At 48.3% G+C, this 21,374-nt stretch overlaps 1 protein-coding gene across 3 annotated transcripts in view; it reads right to left on the bottom strand.

The window, feature by feature from the left end:
* The window catches only part of LOC138566252 (solute carrier family 26 member 6-like), a 1,150,832-nt gene that overhangs the window by 181,915 nt on the left and 947,543 nt on the right, over positions 1–21,374 (bottom strand). For all 3 annotated transcript variants that reach the window (XM_069643338.1, XM_069643340.1, XM_069643339.1), the window contains exon 16: positions 4,719–4,856. In XM_069643338.1, coding sequence (XP_069499439.1) covers positions 4,719–4,856 — 138 coding nt within the window. The remainder of the gene's footprint in view (positions 1–4,718; positions 4,857–21,374) is intronic.

Below are 21,374 nucleotides of genomic sequence, written 5' to 3'. Positions count from 1 at the left end.
ATCTCCTCTGCCTGTGACACGGTCAACCATGACATCCTCATACAAATACAAAGGCTCCATGACACCCTTGGTACCTCGGAACGGGCACTGGACTGGTTAACCTCCTTCTTAACTGAAAGCTCTTCCCAAGTAATCCTGGGCTTCTTCTCCTCTCCTAGATCCCTCTCCATCTGTAGTGTCCCTCAGGGTTCTATCCTCTCCCCTTTGCTTTTTAACATCTACCTTGCTCAGCTGGCACTCCTCATCTCCTCCTTCTCCCCCAACTTCCAGTGTTATGCAGACGAAACTCAACTCTTTATTAAACTTTCTGCTAACCCCTTTGCACCTTCCATAATCCCTGACTGCCTATCTGCTATCCAGTCCTTGTGCACTCCCAATGATCTCTGCCTCAATGCCAGCAAAACTGAGATCCTTCCCATTGGGACCCCTGCTCCCTTCTTCTTCCTGTCTCTATGGCCTTCCTCCATGGGCTCTCCCCTTGCTCCTTCTTCTGAAGCCAGAAACCTTGGAGTCATCTTCAACTCTTCCCTCTCCTTCCTCCCTCACACTCAGGACAAGAAGTCCCAATTTCAGCTCTTCCTTCTCAAAGGAATTCTACCTTTTCTCACCTTCGCCCAGAAGCTCAATGTGACTCAAGCTCTGGGTCTCTCTAGGCTTGACTATTGCAATATCTGTTATGTGTTTATGCTCTCACTGTTCCTCATGTATTCTATTGTAACCTAAGTTGTTGTCATTCATGCTTACTATGTCACTGTTACCTAAGATATGCGCACAGATGCCTTTGGGCCAGGCGGGCTATACAAATAAACAAAATACAAATACAAATACAAATAGCCTCCTGTCTACCTTCTTCCACTCTGCGACCACTCCAGCCAATCCAGAATAGGGCAGCAAGACTTATCCTTGGCCTTAAGCCCAGGGACAGTATCTCTCCCGCCCTAAAAAGTCTTCACTGGCTCACGGTTACTGCACAGATTAAATTAAAATCGCTCTGCATCATGCACAAGGATGTCTGGTGCAAGGGACCACAACTCTTGCTAACTAAATACTCTTCATCTACACCTCTACGTTCCTCTGGCACCAACTCTCTGGGCCTCATTACGAGGTTGGAGGTAACCATGGTGCTATTAGTGCCATGGCTGCCTCCAAAGCCTTACCGACTCCGCCCTGGTGAATGGAGCTATTACCGCCACATTCTAAGGTTGGCGGGGCCGGTAATTCCCCATTCACCAGGGCCCTTCCCCATTCCCATTTTAGCCCCGATAGGGCTCAATGGGAATGGGGAAGGCGCTAATAACACTAATTATTAGCTAATTATTAGCTCTAAAGTCCCTTTGCGGGTCCTGTCCTTAACGCCTGGTATAACCAGGCGTTAAGGGAGGACCCGCAAAGGGAACTCGTAGTAGGGCGGTAAGGGATTACCGACACCGGTGCCCTCACTGGAGCCGGTAATCCCTTACCGCCCACCTCGTAATGAGGCCATCTGTGTGTAAAGCATTTTGCTAAAGAGAGGGCCGGAGTTCGATCGCTTTCCTCAGCTGGCGCCCTCCTATAGAACAGCCTTCCCCTCCCTCCACATCTTAGGCAGAACTTTCTTAAATTCCAGAAGCTCCTCAAGACTTTCCTCTTTTACCTCCTCCTTCCCTCCTTCTCTCGTCTGTAGTGATTGGTGTACAGGGCCCTTATGCATCTTCAGGACCCTTGACCTCCCACGCCAAATCACTCTAGCTTCTGTCTGCCCTCAGCACCTTTCAGCACACCCCTCCGCCCTGGAGGGTTGCACTTTTCAGCCAACGCAGCTCCTGGCCGTGTAGCACTTACCATACCTTGCACTTCTATTTTTGTGAGGATGTGAAGCAAATGCAAGATTTAACTAGGAATCAATTTCGGAAAGTATCGATGAAGAGGAAAAACAACAGTTTGAGGTTGACGATAGAGTATTGGGATGCGTTCGACCCTTATTTGCGATTTTTTTTGTCATTGTTATGATCCTATTTATTACTTGATTAATTTCATATATTTTCATTTACTTTTTTAGTTACATTACAGTGTTAAAAGTTTCATTATTAACGATAAAATACAATAATATATATATCTTCACATAGCTCGTTTGAGGAGAGCTCAGAGACGTAATGGGTCCCATTGGCAGCCCTTAGGTGTGTCAAACGTTTCCTGCATCCATTGCAATGCAAGTCCATCCCAAAAGCCACCGAGCATTCCACTGAGGTATCTGGGCCAGGTACCTGAGGCAGAAGAAAGCGTATATCATCTGTGCCCAGAGCACACCTGAGGGATATCATCAAGGGGTCTTACGTTACACCTGGAGATCACTGCACTCCCCTGCTGCTAGTGAGTAAAGGAGAGTCAAGCATGGCAATCTCCAAATTATGCAGGCTCAGAGCCCCTCCGGGAGACATGGAGGACTATGGTGCATTCTTGCACAGTCTGGCATCTTTCGTTCTTTTATCCACCATTGATATGATATGATATGGCATTTATAACGTGCCTATAAACAAGTGTTTCAAGGAACGATGAGGCAAGGGAGGGGGAACAGAGGGAAGACAGACAACGTTCCTACTAGGCCGGGTGTCATTCAGATCGCGCAGGTGCATAGGAAGGGGAAGGAGGAGAAGTGCGGGGGGAAAGGGGAGAGGACAGTGCAGTACATGGGATAAGACAATAAATAAACAAAAAGTAAGTGCAGACGTCAGGTGTCAAGTGCTGGAAGTGGGACCGTAGGGATACAGAAAACAGTCACCAAGTGCGGAGGTTGCCAGGAAGACAGTGCAGGAGTGTGACTGGCAGGGGAGGGGACCTGGGCCTGAGATCAGAGGATGGCCAGGTAACCAGTGCAGTTTCAGTGTCAGCCAGGAAATCAGCAAGGGAGAGGAGGAGAAAAAACAGACGCAAAGAGAAAGGTTTTGAGGTGGTTCCGGAACCGAAGATGATTCTCCTCAAGTTTCAGGGAGGCAGGAAGGCTGTTCCAGAGGGAGGCCCCAGCCGAAGAAAAAGATATACCACCAACTCGTTGCTTGGAGCAGTGACTGACCCTGAGGGAGTTTGAGGTAGATGAGCAAAGAGCTCGAGAAGGAAGGTATTTGGGGAGAGAGAGTTGAAGGTATTGAGACCAAGCCCCCAGAAGGCCTTGTGGACGGTGCAGAGGGAACTTAATCCTCGCAGCCACTGGGTGCCAGTGCAGAGATTTCAGTCCTGGAGAGATACGATCCCTGGGCTTGAGGCCAAGGAGAAGTCTCGATCATCTGATATACGGTGATGCTGCTGCTAAGCTAGAGAAAGTCATGGCATCTGGAACACCTCCTCTAGAAGAGGGGCACTAAGAACTGTTCCCTGTTAAGCTTTAAGCAACAGGGAGAGGCAGCTAGGGCAGCTCCCTGGCTGGTTTGCAGGACCTGTGGGATCTCGTATATAGGCATCAGATACCCTCCATAATGGTACTGCCTTTGCTGGGCAGCATTTCACTGCAAAGTCCTTGGAAGAGGGGCCAGTATTGTACCTCATAGATGGCCACTTGTAGGGGTTGGTCTCAGTATTAGGTAGCATTTTGTTGTGCATACCCGGATTAGGCACAGCGGACAACTTGGAGAAAGCGTTGGTAAAAGCTTCTGGGTGTAGGGTAGAGCTTGATGAGCCTGTTCAGCTGGGAATACATCTTCTGGCAGAGGTGCCTATAAGAACCAAAAAAATTAAGCTCTAGTCGCAAACTTTCTTTCAATACATTCTTTAAAGGACGTTGAAGGTAGCCGGCGAAAAAAAAGCTCTTCTCAGCATCTCAGCCTGGTTTGAAAGGCACCGACAGACAGTTTACGCTCCCAAAAGTAGCAGTGGTGGTCTGGAAATCTACACTCCAGACGTAAAGATTAGGGATCCACATCAGGAAATTCCCAAGTGCAGCCCAGGGTGCCGGTTTCTGAAGCATGGATGCTTGAGAACCTGAAAAATACCAAGGGGAGGTGAACAAATATGCAGCTGGTCGCGAGATGCTCCAGAAGCAACCACCCTGAAATAAGGACTGGCAGGTGGGGCCAGAAGCAAACATAGGGATGCCGCTGCCCTGGCACTGCTATTCAATGTATGCTACTAGGTCATATGCTCTGGTCCTATCCATGCCATGAGCACAGAGAAAGGATCCTTTCAAGGCACAGCAACCCGCCAATATTCACACCATTCCTGAATGCCCATAACGTCTCATGGTGGGAACCTTAATCTTGAACACCAACTACATTTTCAATGTGAGTTTCCCTGAACGAGCTCTAAGTGCTGGAGTGGTATTTCGCTGCATGAAGGAAAAATTCACAAAGTTCCTGGCTCGCAACAGATGTGATGTAATATTTGTTTTTTTCTGCAGGTCTATAACTAGCTATTGGTATCAACGCATTGTATGGCACGCAAGGGTGTAAATATTTTCAGAAAGAACAGACTGTGCTCTGAGATGCCTGTAGGCACTTGGGACTCAAGCCCAAAATTGTCAGTTCTAAATATTCTATTTTTATGCAGTGCTCCTGTCAATTTATGCAGCAAGCTGTAGCGGATGAAAGGCTCCACCTAGTAGCCTAGTATGATTCCCATGTGCACTGGCAGACAACGTCAAATCAATAACCTCAATACCCTTTTAGGGCTTGGACCTTAGTGGCCATCAAAAGATACAATGCTGAATTCGCAAGTAGTCTCGGCCACATCTGTATGGCCACCAGACCTACCTTTTCCATCCTCTGCTTCATTTTACTTGTACTTTTCTGCTCTTTTTTGGCTTCCTGCTTGGCTTTCTCCTGGACCTGCATCAGTTTCCTTATTGCTTTCTTCCTCTTCTTGATCAGCTCATCGACATCGATTCCACACTGCGGAGGAGGCAAAGTACTATTTAAGGCACATGTATTTATTGACTGTGGGCATTCGAATAGCACATTCTATTGTTACGAATTGTCTCTAACTCAAGGGCATTCCCATCCTTCAACTCAGTCTACCATTAACCCGTTCCTGTCTAGCCCAAGCCAATCCTGGGTTAATGATCAGCAAGGAGGCACCCTTAGCCCTTCTTCCCCCTCTTCTTCGCTCATTCCTCTTTCGAACAGCTCCCAACCCAACTTCTTCCTTCTCTTCTTTTCTTCTGAGAGTAGACCTGATACTAGAAACGCTCAAGGATGAGGTTAACCATGTGCCTTCGCCTCAGCTGCTAGTGAAAGGATCATTCCCTTACTCTTCTTAACTGCAAATGTAGATTCTCACCTTCTATTCGGACGTAACCTTTTCTCTGCTTACATCCTCGCAAACTATCCATGACAACCCAGGCCACGATGTACCCGCTAGATCACTACCTATACTCTACCTCTTTCTCCGCCAATGGCTTTATCTCCTACATCTGCACAATTCGTAAACTACGCAATTACCTGTCCACCCTCTTATCTTTCCCTACCCCTTGCACCTCCATCTCCTGTTACCCCCACACTTCTCTCACTATCCCACTTCCCTCCCCTCTCCCACACCGAACCCATAACCTATGGCTCCAGCCTGTTCCTTGGTCTTCCCCTCTAGTCCTTCCTTCCCAAGGCAAACCTCCAAACCATCTTTTTTTCTTTACTGATAGACTCAACAACCCAATTGTTAAATACATCAAAATGGCATTCTGAATGTTAAATAAATTCAAATACAAATGCAGTACGCCCAGTGTAACCCCTTCCAAAATGGCCAGTGAAGTAACATTACTGAAATGGGGTGGGGGGCCACATGGCATCTAAAGGAAAGGGGCCCCTGCCATATGAGCGGGACAAAATGGTGTGCCACAAAAGTTAGGAGGGACAAGCACCTTTGCCCCCTCTAAAAGTACGCCAATGAAAATGGCCCACATTCCAACTATGACATAAGGGGTCCCACAAGGGTCAATCTTTTCGTCTTAATTGCTAATACTTAGATTGAGCTACTGGAAGCATCAGATCACAGAGCAGGGGCATTTTCAATAGCACTATAGTAGTCACTGGTGTGTTGTATTTTGTTATTGAATTTTTGGTTTGGACAACATTGCCTCAAGCACATACATGAAATACACACAGACAACAAGGCAGGTATGAGACCAGGTGCCTTACATACTAAAATCAGTATGCAATAGTGGCCAGTTGCTTGAGGGGGTAAACAGGGCTGCTGAGGACCTTTTTTTAAATAGGAGTGGTTACATATTTCCCGGTAATGAGAAAAAACAACTAAGTATTGAGGGAACTCCAAACAACTAAAGTGGGATGGGTGGGGGGCGCCCAAGAATTGTTTTGTTTTTAATAATGATTCACATGGAGCATTTTCATTACACTTTCTGTATACAATTGGGTACAAAGCCACACTATTTAGAATTGGCCCTGTCAGGTATGTGAGAAACATGAAGGGGCCTCCCTGACCAGTCACCGGGAGTCTGTCATCCAGGTGGCCAAGACACAGCCATCGCTATTGGATCCAGTTACTGGGGGTGGACTAGTGAGGGAGGATCACCTGGATGGGCGATCTTCAGGGAGTGGAAGTGGGACACCGACAGGCGGGACGCGGTATACTCCTTCTTGTAACACCTTTTTCCTGACCTTCCATGTAAGATACTCAAACACTCTACCGCCCACCGCCCCCCTTTTCAAACACAAACACTTTCAAACACCACAGAAGATGACGGACAAACACCAAAGCGGTTTACCTGACATGTCCCAACACCAGGGTCAGGCAAAGTCAGACAATTGATTAGGTTCACAGATACACACCTGACTACCCTTTCCCTTCCCCGCAGGCATAAAAGGTGAGAGCACAAGAGCTCAATATGAGCAAGGCAGACCGCACAACGAAACAGCTATCCAGGCACAGCAGTTCAAGAGGAGGAGAAAGGCAGCGAATAACCAAAGGCTGACAAGCAGAAAAGCAACCTTGCTCTTTCACAACCAGGCCCACGATACCTCCGCAGAAGGAATCGTAAGACCACGGACAATAGCTCAAGTGTGTTGCAGTAGATGTCAACGATACACAGAGCGTGCCTATGCTGATAAGCAGGACCGAGGGAGATGCCTACTACCGTGGTACCGGCCTTTAATCCAGATACAAGAGAAGCCAAGCGGTTAATCTCAGCCAGTGAGTCCAGAGGAGAATCGATAAGAAACCGAACTTTGTTGAATGAAAGTCGCAAAGTGGCACATTGAGAAAAGTTCAAAGAACTGAACGTTTTTAAGGGAAGACCAGCTGCAGAGGGAATCGGCACCATGTGGGTGCTCACTCGAGACACTCTGGTTAATCCCATGTTGAGTGAAACTTCTAATAGCAGAAGGCTGTAATAGAACTGGCAAGAAAGTTCAAATGGTCATCCATTGGTCTAGCAAAATCCCCATACAGTCGAAAGTCTTTGACCGACAAACTGTTGAGAAAGCAAGGAAAGTGAAACCCGCATCAAGAGAAAGTAAGGAGAGTGAATCCTGCAGCAAGAGAAAGCAAAAGGAAATATGAAGTGGCAAGAGGGAACCAAAAGGAAGGATGCCAATAAAGAGGGACAAATTCTTAAGTTCCAAGAAACTGTTGACAAAAGTGAACCCAGCAGAGGGAGGTCCACTGTTTAAAAAGACATTAAGATTTGTGAACCCGACGAAGGGAGGCAAACAGTCGAGAAGGGTCTGCGCCCGGAAGAAGGGGACCCAGGGGTGAAAGCATCATCCACAGGACATTTGAAAGGACATTTTTGTTTGTTATTTTGGAGCCTATCAGGTCCTCTGAGGCGTAACCACCTGCAGCCTTGATACCTGAAGCGGAAGTGTCGTCTTGTGCTGGGAAAGCTCAGCGTGTGCTGTGCTCAGAAGTCCCACCTTGTCCCGTGCTCAAAACATGGGCAAGGAATACCCCCTGGCTGTCACATCCTGACTTATTATTTGTGAACACTTCTTTCTTTCTTCTGAATCCTATCTCACACTCTTTTCTGTATTTAGTTGTAAGGATTGGCAATAGTTTCTTTTAGTATAGGCCCTTTTATTTTGACAAGATGCCACTAGGACTGCCTTATGTTGATTTAATCGTTGTAGCTTGCTCCCATCTTGAATTTAGGTTTAGATTAGGCGTGTTCCACCCTACCTATACAGTTTAATAAACACTCTTGAACTGGGATCACTTGTGTCTGTCTATTCTTGATACCATACCTTCCTTACAGGTAGCACATGAAAAAATCCAATATATGCCAGCTCACCAAAAGTACACAGGAGCATTTTCACATGTTTTTTCTGGATGCCGATGCCAACAATGTATGCCAGTATCTCCACTGCAAGAACACACCCATGATGAGCATAAATGTCTTGACTTTGCCTAATATTGCCAGTACTTTACCTGTATGAACATACCCATGGTGGCTTTGGTCAATCAGGAGAGTACTACTAGGCTGGCAGTACCAGCCATTGTAAGAACTAACAATTGTAATGGTTCTGCCCAATAATGCCAGTACTGTAACTGTAAGAACATTCACATGATGGTTTTGCCCAATAGTGGCAGTAATGTCTGCAACTGTAAGAACACACATATGTTGGCTTTGTCCAATAATGCTAGGAATGTAATTGTAAGAACACACCCTGATGCTTTTCTCAATAAGGCCACTACTGGAGTACCAGTTATTGTAAGAGCATACTAGTCTCTGTCTTACCCAATAATGCCAGTACTGTAACTGTAAGAACACGCCCATGATGGCATTGCTCAATAAGGCCATTGCTTCCATCACTGTAATTACAATTTTGCACTGGCTGTCTCCCGTAATGTCACTTTTTGCCACAATACGAACACTTGTGCTTTTGCACCTACTGTGCAGTAATGCCATATTGCACTGTAACACACATTTTCTTGGTGCAAAGCAGCCATCTCTCTATTGCCAAACGCATAGCTGGGAGAGTGGTGTGCTTTGCAAGATGGAAATTTGGCACACCAACATATCCACACACGCATACAAACTCATACATTCACAGAAACAAGGTTGTGACATCAGGAAGGTCTCTGTAAGAACTGTCATAGCAGCTGTGGGTGAGTTAGGGGTTGAGTGCTGGTACCCCCCAATTCCCAGTGAAAGAAACTAGCTCCATAACACAAATACAATATTTTTGGCCAGGTTGGAAATGAGGAAAGTGGTCCCCTAACATCTGGGTGAGTTGCCCAAGGGGGTATTTAAAGCATAAACCTGGGACAGTATTGACCCTGCACATGGAGGAAATAAACACGGAGATGGGGGCTAGTGCCTTATTGGGAAGGGGAGAATGAAGTTAACGGTGAGGTATAGGAGGAGGTGGTGCTTAAGTGCTGGAGGTGTGGATGTTTGTGATGTTTTTGATATCAGAGGATAAGGATTTTCAGTGATGAGGGGCATGAAAGAGAAGGCTGTGAGGCAACACAGGGAGTGCACGAGCAGTAGAAGATGTTGCTGGAGTATTGAGCACGAGCAGAGGAGTGGGAAGATAATAGGGTTGCCACTAGGAGGGAGATAGTCTGAATCCATCTAAATATCTCACATTTTACAGAGTGCTGGTATCAAGATTGAGATCAAAATGGGTCAACGCACAGTGCAATCCCACAGTTCTTTTAAATAAATCTGTGATTCAGAATTACTATTTTAATGAACGCATTGTAATGATAACAAGACTTTAATAAAAGGTGTTGAACAAGTATTCTCTATACTACATGTTGCCTTCCATGTTAGAAAGCTATGCAATTCCAAAGGTCTACAAATTATGTTATGAGTCGACACATGGTTGACGGTGGCATTTACTGGTGGAGGGCAGGATTGTCACTCAGCTTTTAGTTTATATCACTGCAAAATCAGTTGTGGGGATCCCCGGCAGAGCCCTGGCTTAAGGGAAATATTGGAAGAATGGCTTGGCTGGGTAATGATGTCAAAACGCGGAACTGAGAAACAGGTTTAAAACAAAGAACAACTAGTCAATGGAAGATGCTTAGGGAGTGGTGTGAGAGCAATGAGAGTAGACTGGAAGCCTGACAAGTAAGGGATCATGATTTAAATTTGCATTCAGTGTTGGATAAAAGTGAGAGTAAGAGATAGAGTGAGAGATTATGACATCAAAGTGGATGACAGAGTAGACAGAGCGGGGAGGATCTATAGTGGGATTGGCTGCGAGTCAGGGTGAGAGAAAGACACGATCAAGGGAGATGCTTTGATTGTGGGGAGAAAGGAAAACGAGGGAGCAGAAGGAGTGATGAAAAAGGATAAAGTCAAGGTCAAGTTGGTGGGATTTAAATATTTTGAATGAGTTACAGTTATTCATGATATCCATGGGGGCGTGAGTTGGAAGCGAGTCAAGCAGCGAGACAAGATCAGCCGAGGTGGCCAGGTGGGCAAAAGAGAAATAATAATAGTGAGGGGGAAAAGTAGGAGCAGTTCACTGCTACCATGTTCGAAGGAGAGAGGGAGAATGTCGGGTGGGCGTAGAGGGGAACATTGTGTATCTCTATCGATCTTTACGTCAACTGCTGCATCTCTTTCTAGGTTGAGTTGAGTGCAGAAAGGAAAATATGTTATGTATATAGCACTTTCTCCAAATCGCTTTAAAGAGAACATATTTACACACAATATAAGCCAACCAAAGTCGGAAATCATTTATCGAGCTCAGGAGGATGAAAGGCTGAGTTGGCCTTGCTGAGATTTGAACCTGCAACCAGCAGATCACACACAGATCACAGAAGCGAGCGTGCAACCTGCTGAATTATGTTACCCGAAGAATTCTCTTTGTGGAGGACAGCTAATGTGGCAGTTTAATGGCTTGATATCTGGGTTTCTGTGATTCCCTGGCAGAGGATGGTCGTGTGATGTTAAGATGGCTTTCCAAAATCAGCCCTTGGTGGGAAGATTTTGGGAGGGACCCCTATTTATGATAAAGCCAATCAAGGTAAGTTATGTGAGCAGTCAAGGCTTAGTTGCAGTTAAAGTGTGAGAGTGCTCTAGGGATACAATACATCTACACAGAGTAACACCAATAATTCAGGTTGGATAGTAAGTTTATAAAAATACAGTTATTTATTCGGCCTTTAGTTACACACTAAATGCCGATCCGTGCCCTCTCCTTCCCAGCCTTCCTGCGCACCCGACTTGCGTGGTCCCTCGCAACCCCGCGATCGCGTGTGCTCTAGTGCCCTATTCATCCTTGGCCACGCTCGTGCCTGTGCGCTCCACCGAACCCTGATCGTCGTGCGTCTTAGCTCCCTTCCATCCTCGGCCACGTTCGCGCCTTCACACCTGACTGCGTGGTCCCTCGCAACTCCCTGTTTGCTTGCTCCTTGCACTCCCGATCGCATGTTCCTCGCACTCTCCATCCTTGGTTAGTCGCAGCTGCGTGTCTCTGACTGTGTGATCACTCGCAACTCCCGATCGCGTGTGCCCCGCTCCCCCTTCTCCTGCCTCCTGCACCCACATGCCCCCCCATGTGTCCTTGACTCCTCCAATGCAGGTCCTTACCCTCATCTTCACCTAACCCATCCATCATTCCAGCTGCTTCCCTGTACCTTGTGTATGTGTGTTTTTCTGCTGTGCTCTTCCCTCATCTATTCTCTTCCTCATTGAATGCCATGGTTTGCACTGTATTACTCTGTGTTCTATTGTATTGTTCCCTCCTCTAGGCTATCATTTGGTCGACTGCTCTGCTCTTTGAATATTGTTCTGTGTTCTGCTATGCTCCACCATCCTCTAGGTTTTTCTTTTTAGCGACTGCTCTGTTCTTATGCCCGGGTAACCTGATTGCTTACCGGACTGCCTTGTTTTCTGCCTGCTCTTACATCTGAGTTCTTTTTTACTTATCGTCCACTATTGTCTTGTCCCTTGCTGTCTCGTCTGCTTGCACCCCTCCTTGTGTCCCCCCTACTGCCCCCCCTACTTTTTCCCTCCATCCATCTTCCTCTCTCCTCTTCCCCCACCTACTCCATGGTGCTCTCCGTTTATCCTATCTTTTCAAACTGCTTCTCTATCGACTATCCGGCTCTCCTCACTAAGTCTGGTAGGAAGAAGTTCAAAAAGGATATCCTGGTCTCCTACCCAGGCCTCCCTGTCGCTGGCACCTATACCAGTGCTCCCTCCAGACAGACCCTCACCGACATCCTCTTTGTCGTTCCCTCACCAGACCTATGGACTCTTCATATTGTCTCTGTGCTCTCTTCTTTCTCTTCTTTTCCCATTAATGGTGACACCTGGTGGGAGGCCCTCCTGGCCCCCTTACACTCTCCTCTAAGGTCATCGTAAATGTTTACCTGAATGGCACTGTCTTGGTCCAAAGGCCCACAGGCCAACCTTCTCCTCTTTGATAGACACTTCAGCGCCTCATCAATTTCCTTTCTTCTCCTGCTGTCCCTTCTCTCCCTTCGTTGGCTCCCTTGCCTCCCCTTCCACCTTCTCCCCTAGCTACCTTGCCCTCTCCTCCTTCCTCTTATGCCCTCCCTTGGGCCTGTTCTACACCTCTACAGGGCATACCTCTAATTTGTACCCCTCCGGTAGACTTTCGAGGCTGGCAACCTTCTCCATATTGCCACTCTCAACTCTCGCTCAACCATCAAACAGTGCTCTGACATCTGCTGCGTCCTGGAATAACTTGACCTCAATGTCCTCGGACTCACCAAGACATGGTTCACGGCCAGCTCTGTCATGAGGTTTGACACTCTCCTCCCTGATGGCTACAATATCCTCTCTGTGCCCAGATCCAACCGTTCCGGAGGAGGTGTAGCCTTGATCTTCCCGGAGTGGATTCCTGCCTATGTCATTCCTATGCAGGCCTACTCCTCTTTCAAATGCCTCGTCTGCATGCTTTCTCTCTCTCCTGGCCACTCTCTTACTGTGGCTACCATCTATCGGCCACCTGGTCAGATCACCTCCTTCTTCTCTGAGTGGGAAGACCTCTCCTCCTCCCACCTGGCCTCGACCACTCAACTCCTTCTTGGAGACTTCAACATCCACCTGGATGCTTCATGTCCCTCCTCTGGAATCTTTCACAACCTCTGCGACACACTCTATCTTTCTATTTTCCCCTCTGGCCCGACTCACTCTGCAGGGCACACTCTGGATGTTCTGATCTCCTCTGGCCTCCTCCTCTCTGTTCCTCTCACCACTCCTCTCTCCTGGAGTGATCACTTTCTCCTTTCCTCCCATCTCTCTCTCTACCCCTCAGGCCAAGCCAACTCCAGCACTGCCACCTACATTCTCACTAATCAGACCCATGGAGCGTGTGTAGTTGAGGCTTTCGCTGCCACTTTCTCTCCCCCTCCTCCTATTATCGGGCTGACTCAGATCCTGACACAGCCCTTTCCATGCTCCACTCTTCTATTTTTGATACTCTTGATGTTGTTGCTCCTGTCATGAGGATCCGCTTGAAGCCCAGAGCCAAGTGCAACTCCTGGAATGACTCAGACTTGATCACCCTTAAACGCAAGTGCAGGGTGGCTGAGAGGAAATGGCCAGCATCTTGTGCATCCTCTGACAAACTGGCCTGTCGCCTGCTCCAAAGGCAACACAGGTTCTCTGGCCGCACTAAGAAGAGAGCCCACATCCAAGCCTGTGTCTCTGCAGCATCTAACAACTCTGCCAAACTTTTTAAAATCTGCAAGGTGCTGGCCAATCCTGCTGCAGTCTCTACCTCTCCTGTCCCCTCCAAGCCCCTCTGCATGGCCCTGGCTTCTCATTTCATCTCTAAATCCCAGGAGATCCTGTCCTCCCTCTCATCCTCTCCTCCTCCTCCACCCTCTACTCTCTCCTCTACCTCCAGCCCCCCTGTGGCCACCACTCCTCCCTCTTTCTCTTCCTTTCCACTTTTCTCCCCTGACAAGGTTTCTAGACAAGTCCGATCTATGAAAGTTTCGTCAAAACAGGTTCTTCCCTGTTCATCCAAAACCATCAAGGACCATATTGACACCCTTGCTCCTGCCCTGGCTGGTTTATGCAACCACTCCGTCACCAATGGAGCCTTCCCTTACCCCCTGAAGCACTCTCTTGTGCACCCTATTCTCAAGAAATCCTCAGCCAACTCCTGCTGCCTGGCTAACTATCACCCGATCTCCATCACTCCAATCCTGGGCAAACGCCTGGAGAATCTGGCCATCTCCCAGCCTAATCTTCACACTGAACTAGTTGGTTGCTTCCATGACCATCAGTCTGGCTTCAGAGCAGCCAGAAGCACTGAAACTGCTCTCCTAAACATCCTTGAAGACCTGCTCCCTAACCATGATTCTAATCTCCCCTGTGTCCTCATCTTACTCGATCTCTCTTCTGCCTTTGACATGGTCAACCATGCCATCCTGCTCAATCGTCTCCATGATAACCTGGGTATCACCGATCAGGCCCTGGTCTGGCTGACCTTGCTCCTCTCGGATTGACCCTCCCAGGTCCAACTTGTTTTTTTCCTTTCCTCTATCTCACTCTCTACCTCTGGTGTTCCCCAGGGGTCTAACCTCTCTCCCTGGCTCTTCAACCAATACCTGGCACCTCTTGCCCACCACATTACCGCTCTCTGCTCCCACTTTCAGTGCTCTGCGAATGACACTCAGCTCATTTTCAGGCTCCCAGTCTGCCTCCTCTTCGCCTTCTCTTATCTCTGACTGTCTGTCTGCTATCCAGGAGTGGTGTGCGCCAATGATCTCTGCCTTAATGCCAGTAGGATGGAGATTCTCCTCATCGGCACACCTGCACCCTCCTTCCCTGTCACTCTCCGGCCGGCCTCCTTTGGCCCCCTTCCTGCTCCCACCTGTGAGGTAAGAACCTCTGGGTCATCTTCGACTCCACACTCTCCTTTTCTCCTCACATCTCTGACGTCTCTAAGTAGTCAAACTACCAACTGCACCTCCTCAGAGGTATTCTTCATTTCCTCTCCTTCTCCCAGAAGCTCACTGTCTCTAGAACTCTGGTTCTCTCTAGGCTGGACTACTGCAACAGCCTCTTTCTAAATCTGCCTGCTTCTAGTCTCCGCCCTCTGCAACTCATGCAGAACAGGACTGCGAGACCTGGCCTTGGCCTCAAGCCCAAGGATCATATCTCTCCAGCACTGAAATCTCTGCAATGGCTCCCAGTGGCTGCAATGATTAAGTTCAAGACCCTCTGCATTGTCCACAAGGCCTTCTGGGGCCTGGGTACTCAATACCTCCAACTCTCTCTTCAGAAATACTACTCAAGTTCTTCGCTCCTCCACCTCCAACTCCCTTAGTGTTAGTCGCTTCTCCAAAGCAATGAGTTTGTGGTAGATCTCTGTCTTCGGCTGGGGCCTCCCTCTGGAACAGCCTCCCTGCCTCTCTGAAACTTGAGGAGAACCATCTCCGGTTCCGGAAGGACCTCAAGGCCTTCTTCTTTGCTTCTGCCGTCTTTCTTCCTCTCCCCTGCTGATTTCTGCCTGACACTGCACTGGTCACCTGCCTACCCTCTGATTTCGGTCCCAGGTCCCTGCCTACACAGTTGCACACCCGCACTGTCTCCCAGCAACCCTTGCACTTGGGTCTGTATCTGTAAGCCTACAGTCCCCCTACCTGCACTTTTGGACACCTACTGTATGCACTTACCCTTGCACTTGTCACCTGCTGGCTGCACTACTTGTTCTTGTTTTGATCCCATGTACAGCACTTCCCCCCTCCCTTTTCCCCTGTCTCATTCCCCCTCTCCCCTTCCCTGCGTGATCTCACTGTCACTTGGCCTAGTAAGATCATTGTCTCGATCCTCCCTCTGTTCCCCCTCCCTTGCCTGGTCGCGCCTTGAAACACTTGTGTATAGGCGCGTTATAAATGCCGTATCCTATCATATCATATCATATAAAACTCACAGGTAAGTATTGCTAGACAAAACCTAATAAATATATAAACACATTCACCATTAGGAGCCTATAGCTGCATATGAATTAGTGACCAGTGTTAAACCGTGAGCAGTCGTGTGCAAGGAAAATAAGTAAACATAGTCAGAATAAGCACAGCTTCCCCCAATCTTATGAAGTCCAATTTAAGAGGGTATGGGACCTTGTGCCCAAAAGTCACAATGTCTCAATCTATATCCTCTTGGGTAAGATCTTCAGAAATGATGCAGTGGGCTGTGGTGGTGCTTTGGAACATTTTCAAAAGTTAAATAAGTATTTTCCCCGAATTCAGGTAAGTGCGCCACTCTATCCCATTCACCAGGTAAGACCTAGGAAAATATCCTTAATCCGGGTTCAACAACCAGAGGCTAGATCAGAGGGAGATAGGGTCAAAGACTTTACGGCCAATGCTACCCCATGGAGGACTCTGCATCAGATCACTACAGATCTTTCCGGAATTCATTAGTAACAAATTCTTCTGCAGATGGTTTGGGCCAAGAAGGCCTGAGAGTCACGGGTGCAGAGGTCACTTTCCATGTCAGCAGTTGGTTGCGTTGCACAGCAAATCGTTCCAGTCAGCTTCCAGAAGAACACCCAAAACGAAGAAAGATGTAGACTTCTGTGATGCAGACCCCCTCAGGACACCTCATGCAGCTTCCCTTGGATTGAGACGGTTGAAAAAGCAAGGACATGCAACTTGGCACAAGCTGGAGATCTGCAAAGTTCCAAAGCTCTACTCGGAACAACGACGGCTGCAGCAAGGTAGCCCAAGAGAGAGCTGCTCAGTACACTGGTTGGTCCAGGGATGCTTCTCAGGGCTAAGAAGGCAAAGATCCTCGAGCAGTGGTCGAGACTGGTTGTTCGCACCGGTCCAAGGTTCGAAGCACCGACAAGGATCTTCTGAGATCAGGAAGAGGTACAGGCCTTGACAGGGCCAATCATTGGAGTTAATGCTGCTCAGCTGCAGGGGTAGTCCTTGTGTCATCAGCGGGCAGCTCTACTTCACAGAAGTCTTTCTTTCCAACAATGATCTGATGAACAGTTGCAAGAGCCCTCCTTTTATCCAAAATGTAAGCTGGGAGCAATCCCAAGCCCACCAATAGTAAGGTTCTCCAACAAACAGACCAGGATTGCCCAAACAGCAACAACCACTGGTCATCTCATCCGTCCAGCTACAGACTTTGGGTACCAGAGGATGTGTACTTGGACCAGAAAGTCCCAGCCCACTCGCTGGCTAATACACCCCTTGTTCGCAAAAGCAGCAACTTTCCCAAGAAAAGGGGTTTCCATGTTAAACATTTACTGACCTGAGAACGCAGGAAGAAGGCCCAAGGACAAGCGACATTATTGTGCCACAGCCATTTTAGGGTACTAGCCACCATTAGTAGCCATTCACTGTAAATGCAAAGTGCACGAGAAAACAGTAAAAATCACATCTGCCACCAGCATGCTTTAGGCACATTGTCACAGTAACCAAAAAGCCATCATATATAGAGGTATAGGGATACAAAGTATCCTAACTGCACATCACTGTAAAGTGATATGTGCAATTGTAAAAATACAAGAATCCATAAAGAGAGGCATGGTCTCTCCGTATAGACCGTCCTAGAGACTAGTCATTTTCCCCATAAGAATGAGCAAAACCAGCAAGGGAAGTGAAGCACAAGGCTTCACTGACTGCCAAAAAGTCAGGACAGTGTTCTAAACAAGCAAAAAGAATGGGGAGTCCCATAGGAATCTATTAAGGGAAAGGTGCAAAAAGAAAATATTTCCAACATGGGGGTACAGATGAGGCAGATCCTTCTCGGATAATGTGATTGATACTTCTTGTTGATGGTGCATAGGATGGGTATGGGGAGTGATGGGGAGGAGCTGGGAATGGCAGTCTGAAGTCTGGAAGAGAGGAAGTGTGTGTAAAGGCATGGTTGGAGTGGTGCATGCAAAGATAGGGCTGGGACCCTGGGACCGATGCCTGACCAACAAAGTCCCAGGAATAGTTCTGGCAACAGCCAAGGGGTGGATTCAGGGGGCCGAGTGCTTCTTGTGAGGAACTCGTGGTGGCAACACTACAGACAGTCACAAGTGATCACAGTTCAATGGTGTTTATTAAACTGTGTGCAGGTTGGGACAACGCCTAATCTAAGCATAAATCTAAGATGGGAGCAAGCGTCGACCATCAAATGAAAATAAAGCAGTCCTAGTGGCGTCGTGTCAAATAAAAAGGGACTATACTAAGAAACCCCTTGCCAAACCTTACAACTAATACAAAAGGGGTGCAAGAAAAGAAAGAAGTGTTCAGAAATAATATGTCAGGATACGACAGCTTGGGTCTCCCATGCCCATGTTTTGAGCACACGGCAAGGCCGAATCTTGGAGCACAGTACACTCTCAAGCTTTCCCCAGCTATCTGGGCCATCGATGGCCAAGTCTCGTTTCTCTTGAAAGTCTCTTGTCTTTGAGGGGCTGATGTATTCAAATAACAAAAACAAAAGTTCCTTCAACAAAATTAAATTTGGTTCCCCAGTTTCACTTAGGGTGAAGATTTTTCACCCTTGGGTCCCCCTCTTTCGGGCACTGACCCCTCTTTACTTTCAGTCTCCCTCCACTGGGTTTACTATGGCTTTTCCTTCCCTCAAAAACCTTAACTTCGAATGGATTGAGTCCTCCAACGTAATCCTTATCTTTGACATGTAGTGTTCACAGCTCGGCTGCTTCAGAAATATTTCGGCAGAGGGTGCCCAGCGTCGATGGCGTCGGGTCGATGTCCCTCGAAGGCCTCCATCGAGGGTGATGTCATCGGATGTTATAAGCTGCACGTACGGCGCCCGTTGCCTCAGTTCCGTTTTTTCCACATACATGTTTGCTTTGTGAAACTCGGCGCACCTCGTACTTTCTAGTATTTGATGTGAAGTTCTTCGATATGTCTTTGTCTTCCACTCCAACGGCACCTCAATGCGGGTTCAAGAAATGCCAGGACTGCAGATACAAGATGTCCATCACGTATCTGCATTGTGTCTGCCTGTGGTGCCTCATCGGGGGCCATGACAGAATACATGCTCCAAGTGCCAGTCGATGACTGGAAAGGCATTGTGGGAACGAAAAGGGAAACTCAAGGTGGGCAAGGTGTCCAAGCCCCATAAGTCCTGACGAGGTGGGCCTTTGACCGATGAGTCGAGAGGCGACTCTCCCCAGAGGAAGAAGGCCAAGCATTCAAGGTCCAGGAGTGGTTCCTGCCACTCGTTCTCCTCGTGGAAGTGCCCGAGAAGAAGGCACCCCCTGGTCGCCTTCCTTGTCATCTTCTTCAGGTGGCATCCCTGAGTGGGTGAGTTGCCCATCCAAGCATTTGATGCCCGCGGAGTGGGAAGCTTTTTGCGTGAAAATACTTGACATTTTCAAAAAGCAGGGCAAGGCCCTGTCCACGTCTTCTGTTCAAGCCAGCTGGGAACGGTCTCGGCCGGATACTCGCTCGTCCTCGAGCCCGGGTAAACGGCTCAATCCTCATCGGGAGCATTCGAGGGCTTGTTCGGACAAGGTACCTAAGGATCGCTCGAGACGTGTAGCGAGGTCACAGTCTTCGTCACCATCGAAACCGTCCAAACCCTCGATGCCATCAAAGCCATCAAAGCCGTCGACGCCATCTGCGCCACGCCAGTCGAGTCCTCCACCGCAATCAGACCGTCAATGCCTTTGTAGCCGTTGTCGACACCAACGCCATCAGTGTCAAATTTACCCATGCAACCCCCGGTGATGGTGGAACCTCCTAAAAAGGCGGTGTCTCAGTTAAAGAAATCGACTTTGAAGCCTCTGGCTGTGATACATGAGAAAAGGTGTACTCCTCTGCCAAAGAAAGACTTTTTTAAGTCCCTCACCTCCATTTTTGAGGAGGAGGAACATTCTGATGAGGGTGAGGCTCCATTTGGTCTCCAAATTGGGACCCCTAATGTGCCAGAATGCTTAATCTTGGAGAGCAGGATGCAGGATCTTTGTGATATCTTGCATAATGCAAGTGCTATGGACACTTCTCCTGAGCTGGAGTTCGGCAGACCAGACCCTGGGGATCATGCCAACTCCTCTAACCGATGCCTTATGTCGAGAGTTGTGGAGTATTTGGGCTGGTCCAGGCCTACTGCCCACTATGATCAGGATGATTGTACAGGCATTTTGGATCAGGGTCCTCCTACAGATCTCATATTGCCATTTCAAGTGGCTCTGCAGAACAGGGTGGCCAAGAATTGGGTAACCACAGAGACTAATCCGGCGGTAATCAAGTCTTTGACAAGAAAATACTGCCCCTCCAGTAGCGAGCCCGGCTATCTGTCATCTCACCCGACTCCTGAGAGTCTGGTGGTCCAGGCAGCCACGGCTACATCAAAACAGGCTGCGTACCCTACCATCCCTCCGGATAGGGACGATAAGTGCGCAGATGGATGAGCGGGCATGGTATTTTCAGCTGGGAGTATGGCGTTGAAGGTGGTCAATTCCTCTTGTGCCTTGGCAGATTTTTGTACACTCTGTGGAAGTGCATATCTATGGCGGTTGAGCATATTCCCGAAGGGGAAGAAAGGGAGGGGCTTCCTGTCTCTGGTTAAGGACGGCAAAGAAGACATGTGTGAATTCCTTCAGTCTGGGTTGGATATTGCAGACAGTGTCAGAAGATCCATGTCTATGAGCACCATAATACGCAGATTTGGGTGGTTGCGGGAGTCGGGTTTTGCACTGGATGTGCAGGCTAGACTTCTCAACATGCCATTTGACGGGTCTCACATTTTAGGCAGCAAGTCTGACGAGAGCCTTGAGAAGCTGCAGACCTCTAAAGCAGCCGCCAAGTCTTTGGGCGCTGCTGTTCGGCAGCCTTAGCCTTTTCATCCTAACGGACAGCAATGGAAGGGTAGATCTTTTCGTTACTACTCCTCATTTGGAGTGGCGAGAAAATGGCCAGTCAAAGAGGCCAACCTAAGTTTCCTCGTGGTGGATGAGGTAGCGGTGCCAAAGCCGCTTAAGCAGCAGATTCTTTGTCCCCAGTCTCTGCTACTGCTGCTTCAAAACTGCTCTGAGGCCTTTAGTCACAGCCCACCGGTGGGGGGCACGCTGTCTCAGCACCTGGAAGAATGGCGAGCCATTACTTCGGATGGTTGGGCTTTGGAAACAATAGCCCATGGGTACTGCCTTCCTTTTCTACGGAAGCCTCAAGACAATCCAACGGTAGTAGACTTGTTGAGGGTTCCAGATCCGCTCCTTGTGCAGGAAATATTAACCCTGCTAGAGAAAGGCGCTATAGAACTGGTGCCTGTAGTGGAGAGGAACAAGGGCTGATACACCCCTTATTTTGTTACTACCAACAAGGACGGGGGCCTGAGACCCTTCTTGGACTTGAGATACTTGAACAAGTTCCTCAGGAAGGACTAATTCAAGATGGTGTAACGCTCACCTGATTCCCACGGAGGCGCGGCTCTGAAGATGGACTGGAAGGGCCCCTCTATTCTGGCTTCTCTGGCTCGCAAGAATACCCTCCTGTACGTGGAAAGGGAGTATTACCAACTGGCGTAAATAATGTTC

Source organism: Ambystoma mexicanum, chromosome 2p (assembly GCF_040938575.1).
Source record: "Ambystoma mexicanum isolate Mex_15411 chromosome 2p, UKY_AmexF1_1, whole genome shotgun sequence".
In the NCBI taxonomy this organism is placed as follows: Eukaryota; Metazoa; Chordata; class Amphibia; order Caudata; family Ambystomatidae; genus Ambystoma; species Ambystoma mexicanum.
The sequence above is the reverse complement of the archived record's forward strand: the minus strand, read 5'-3'. Positions and strand labels throughout refer to the sequence as shown.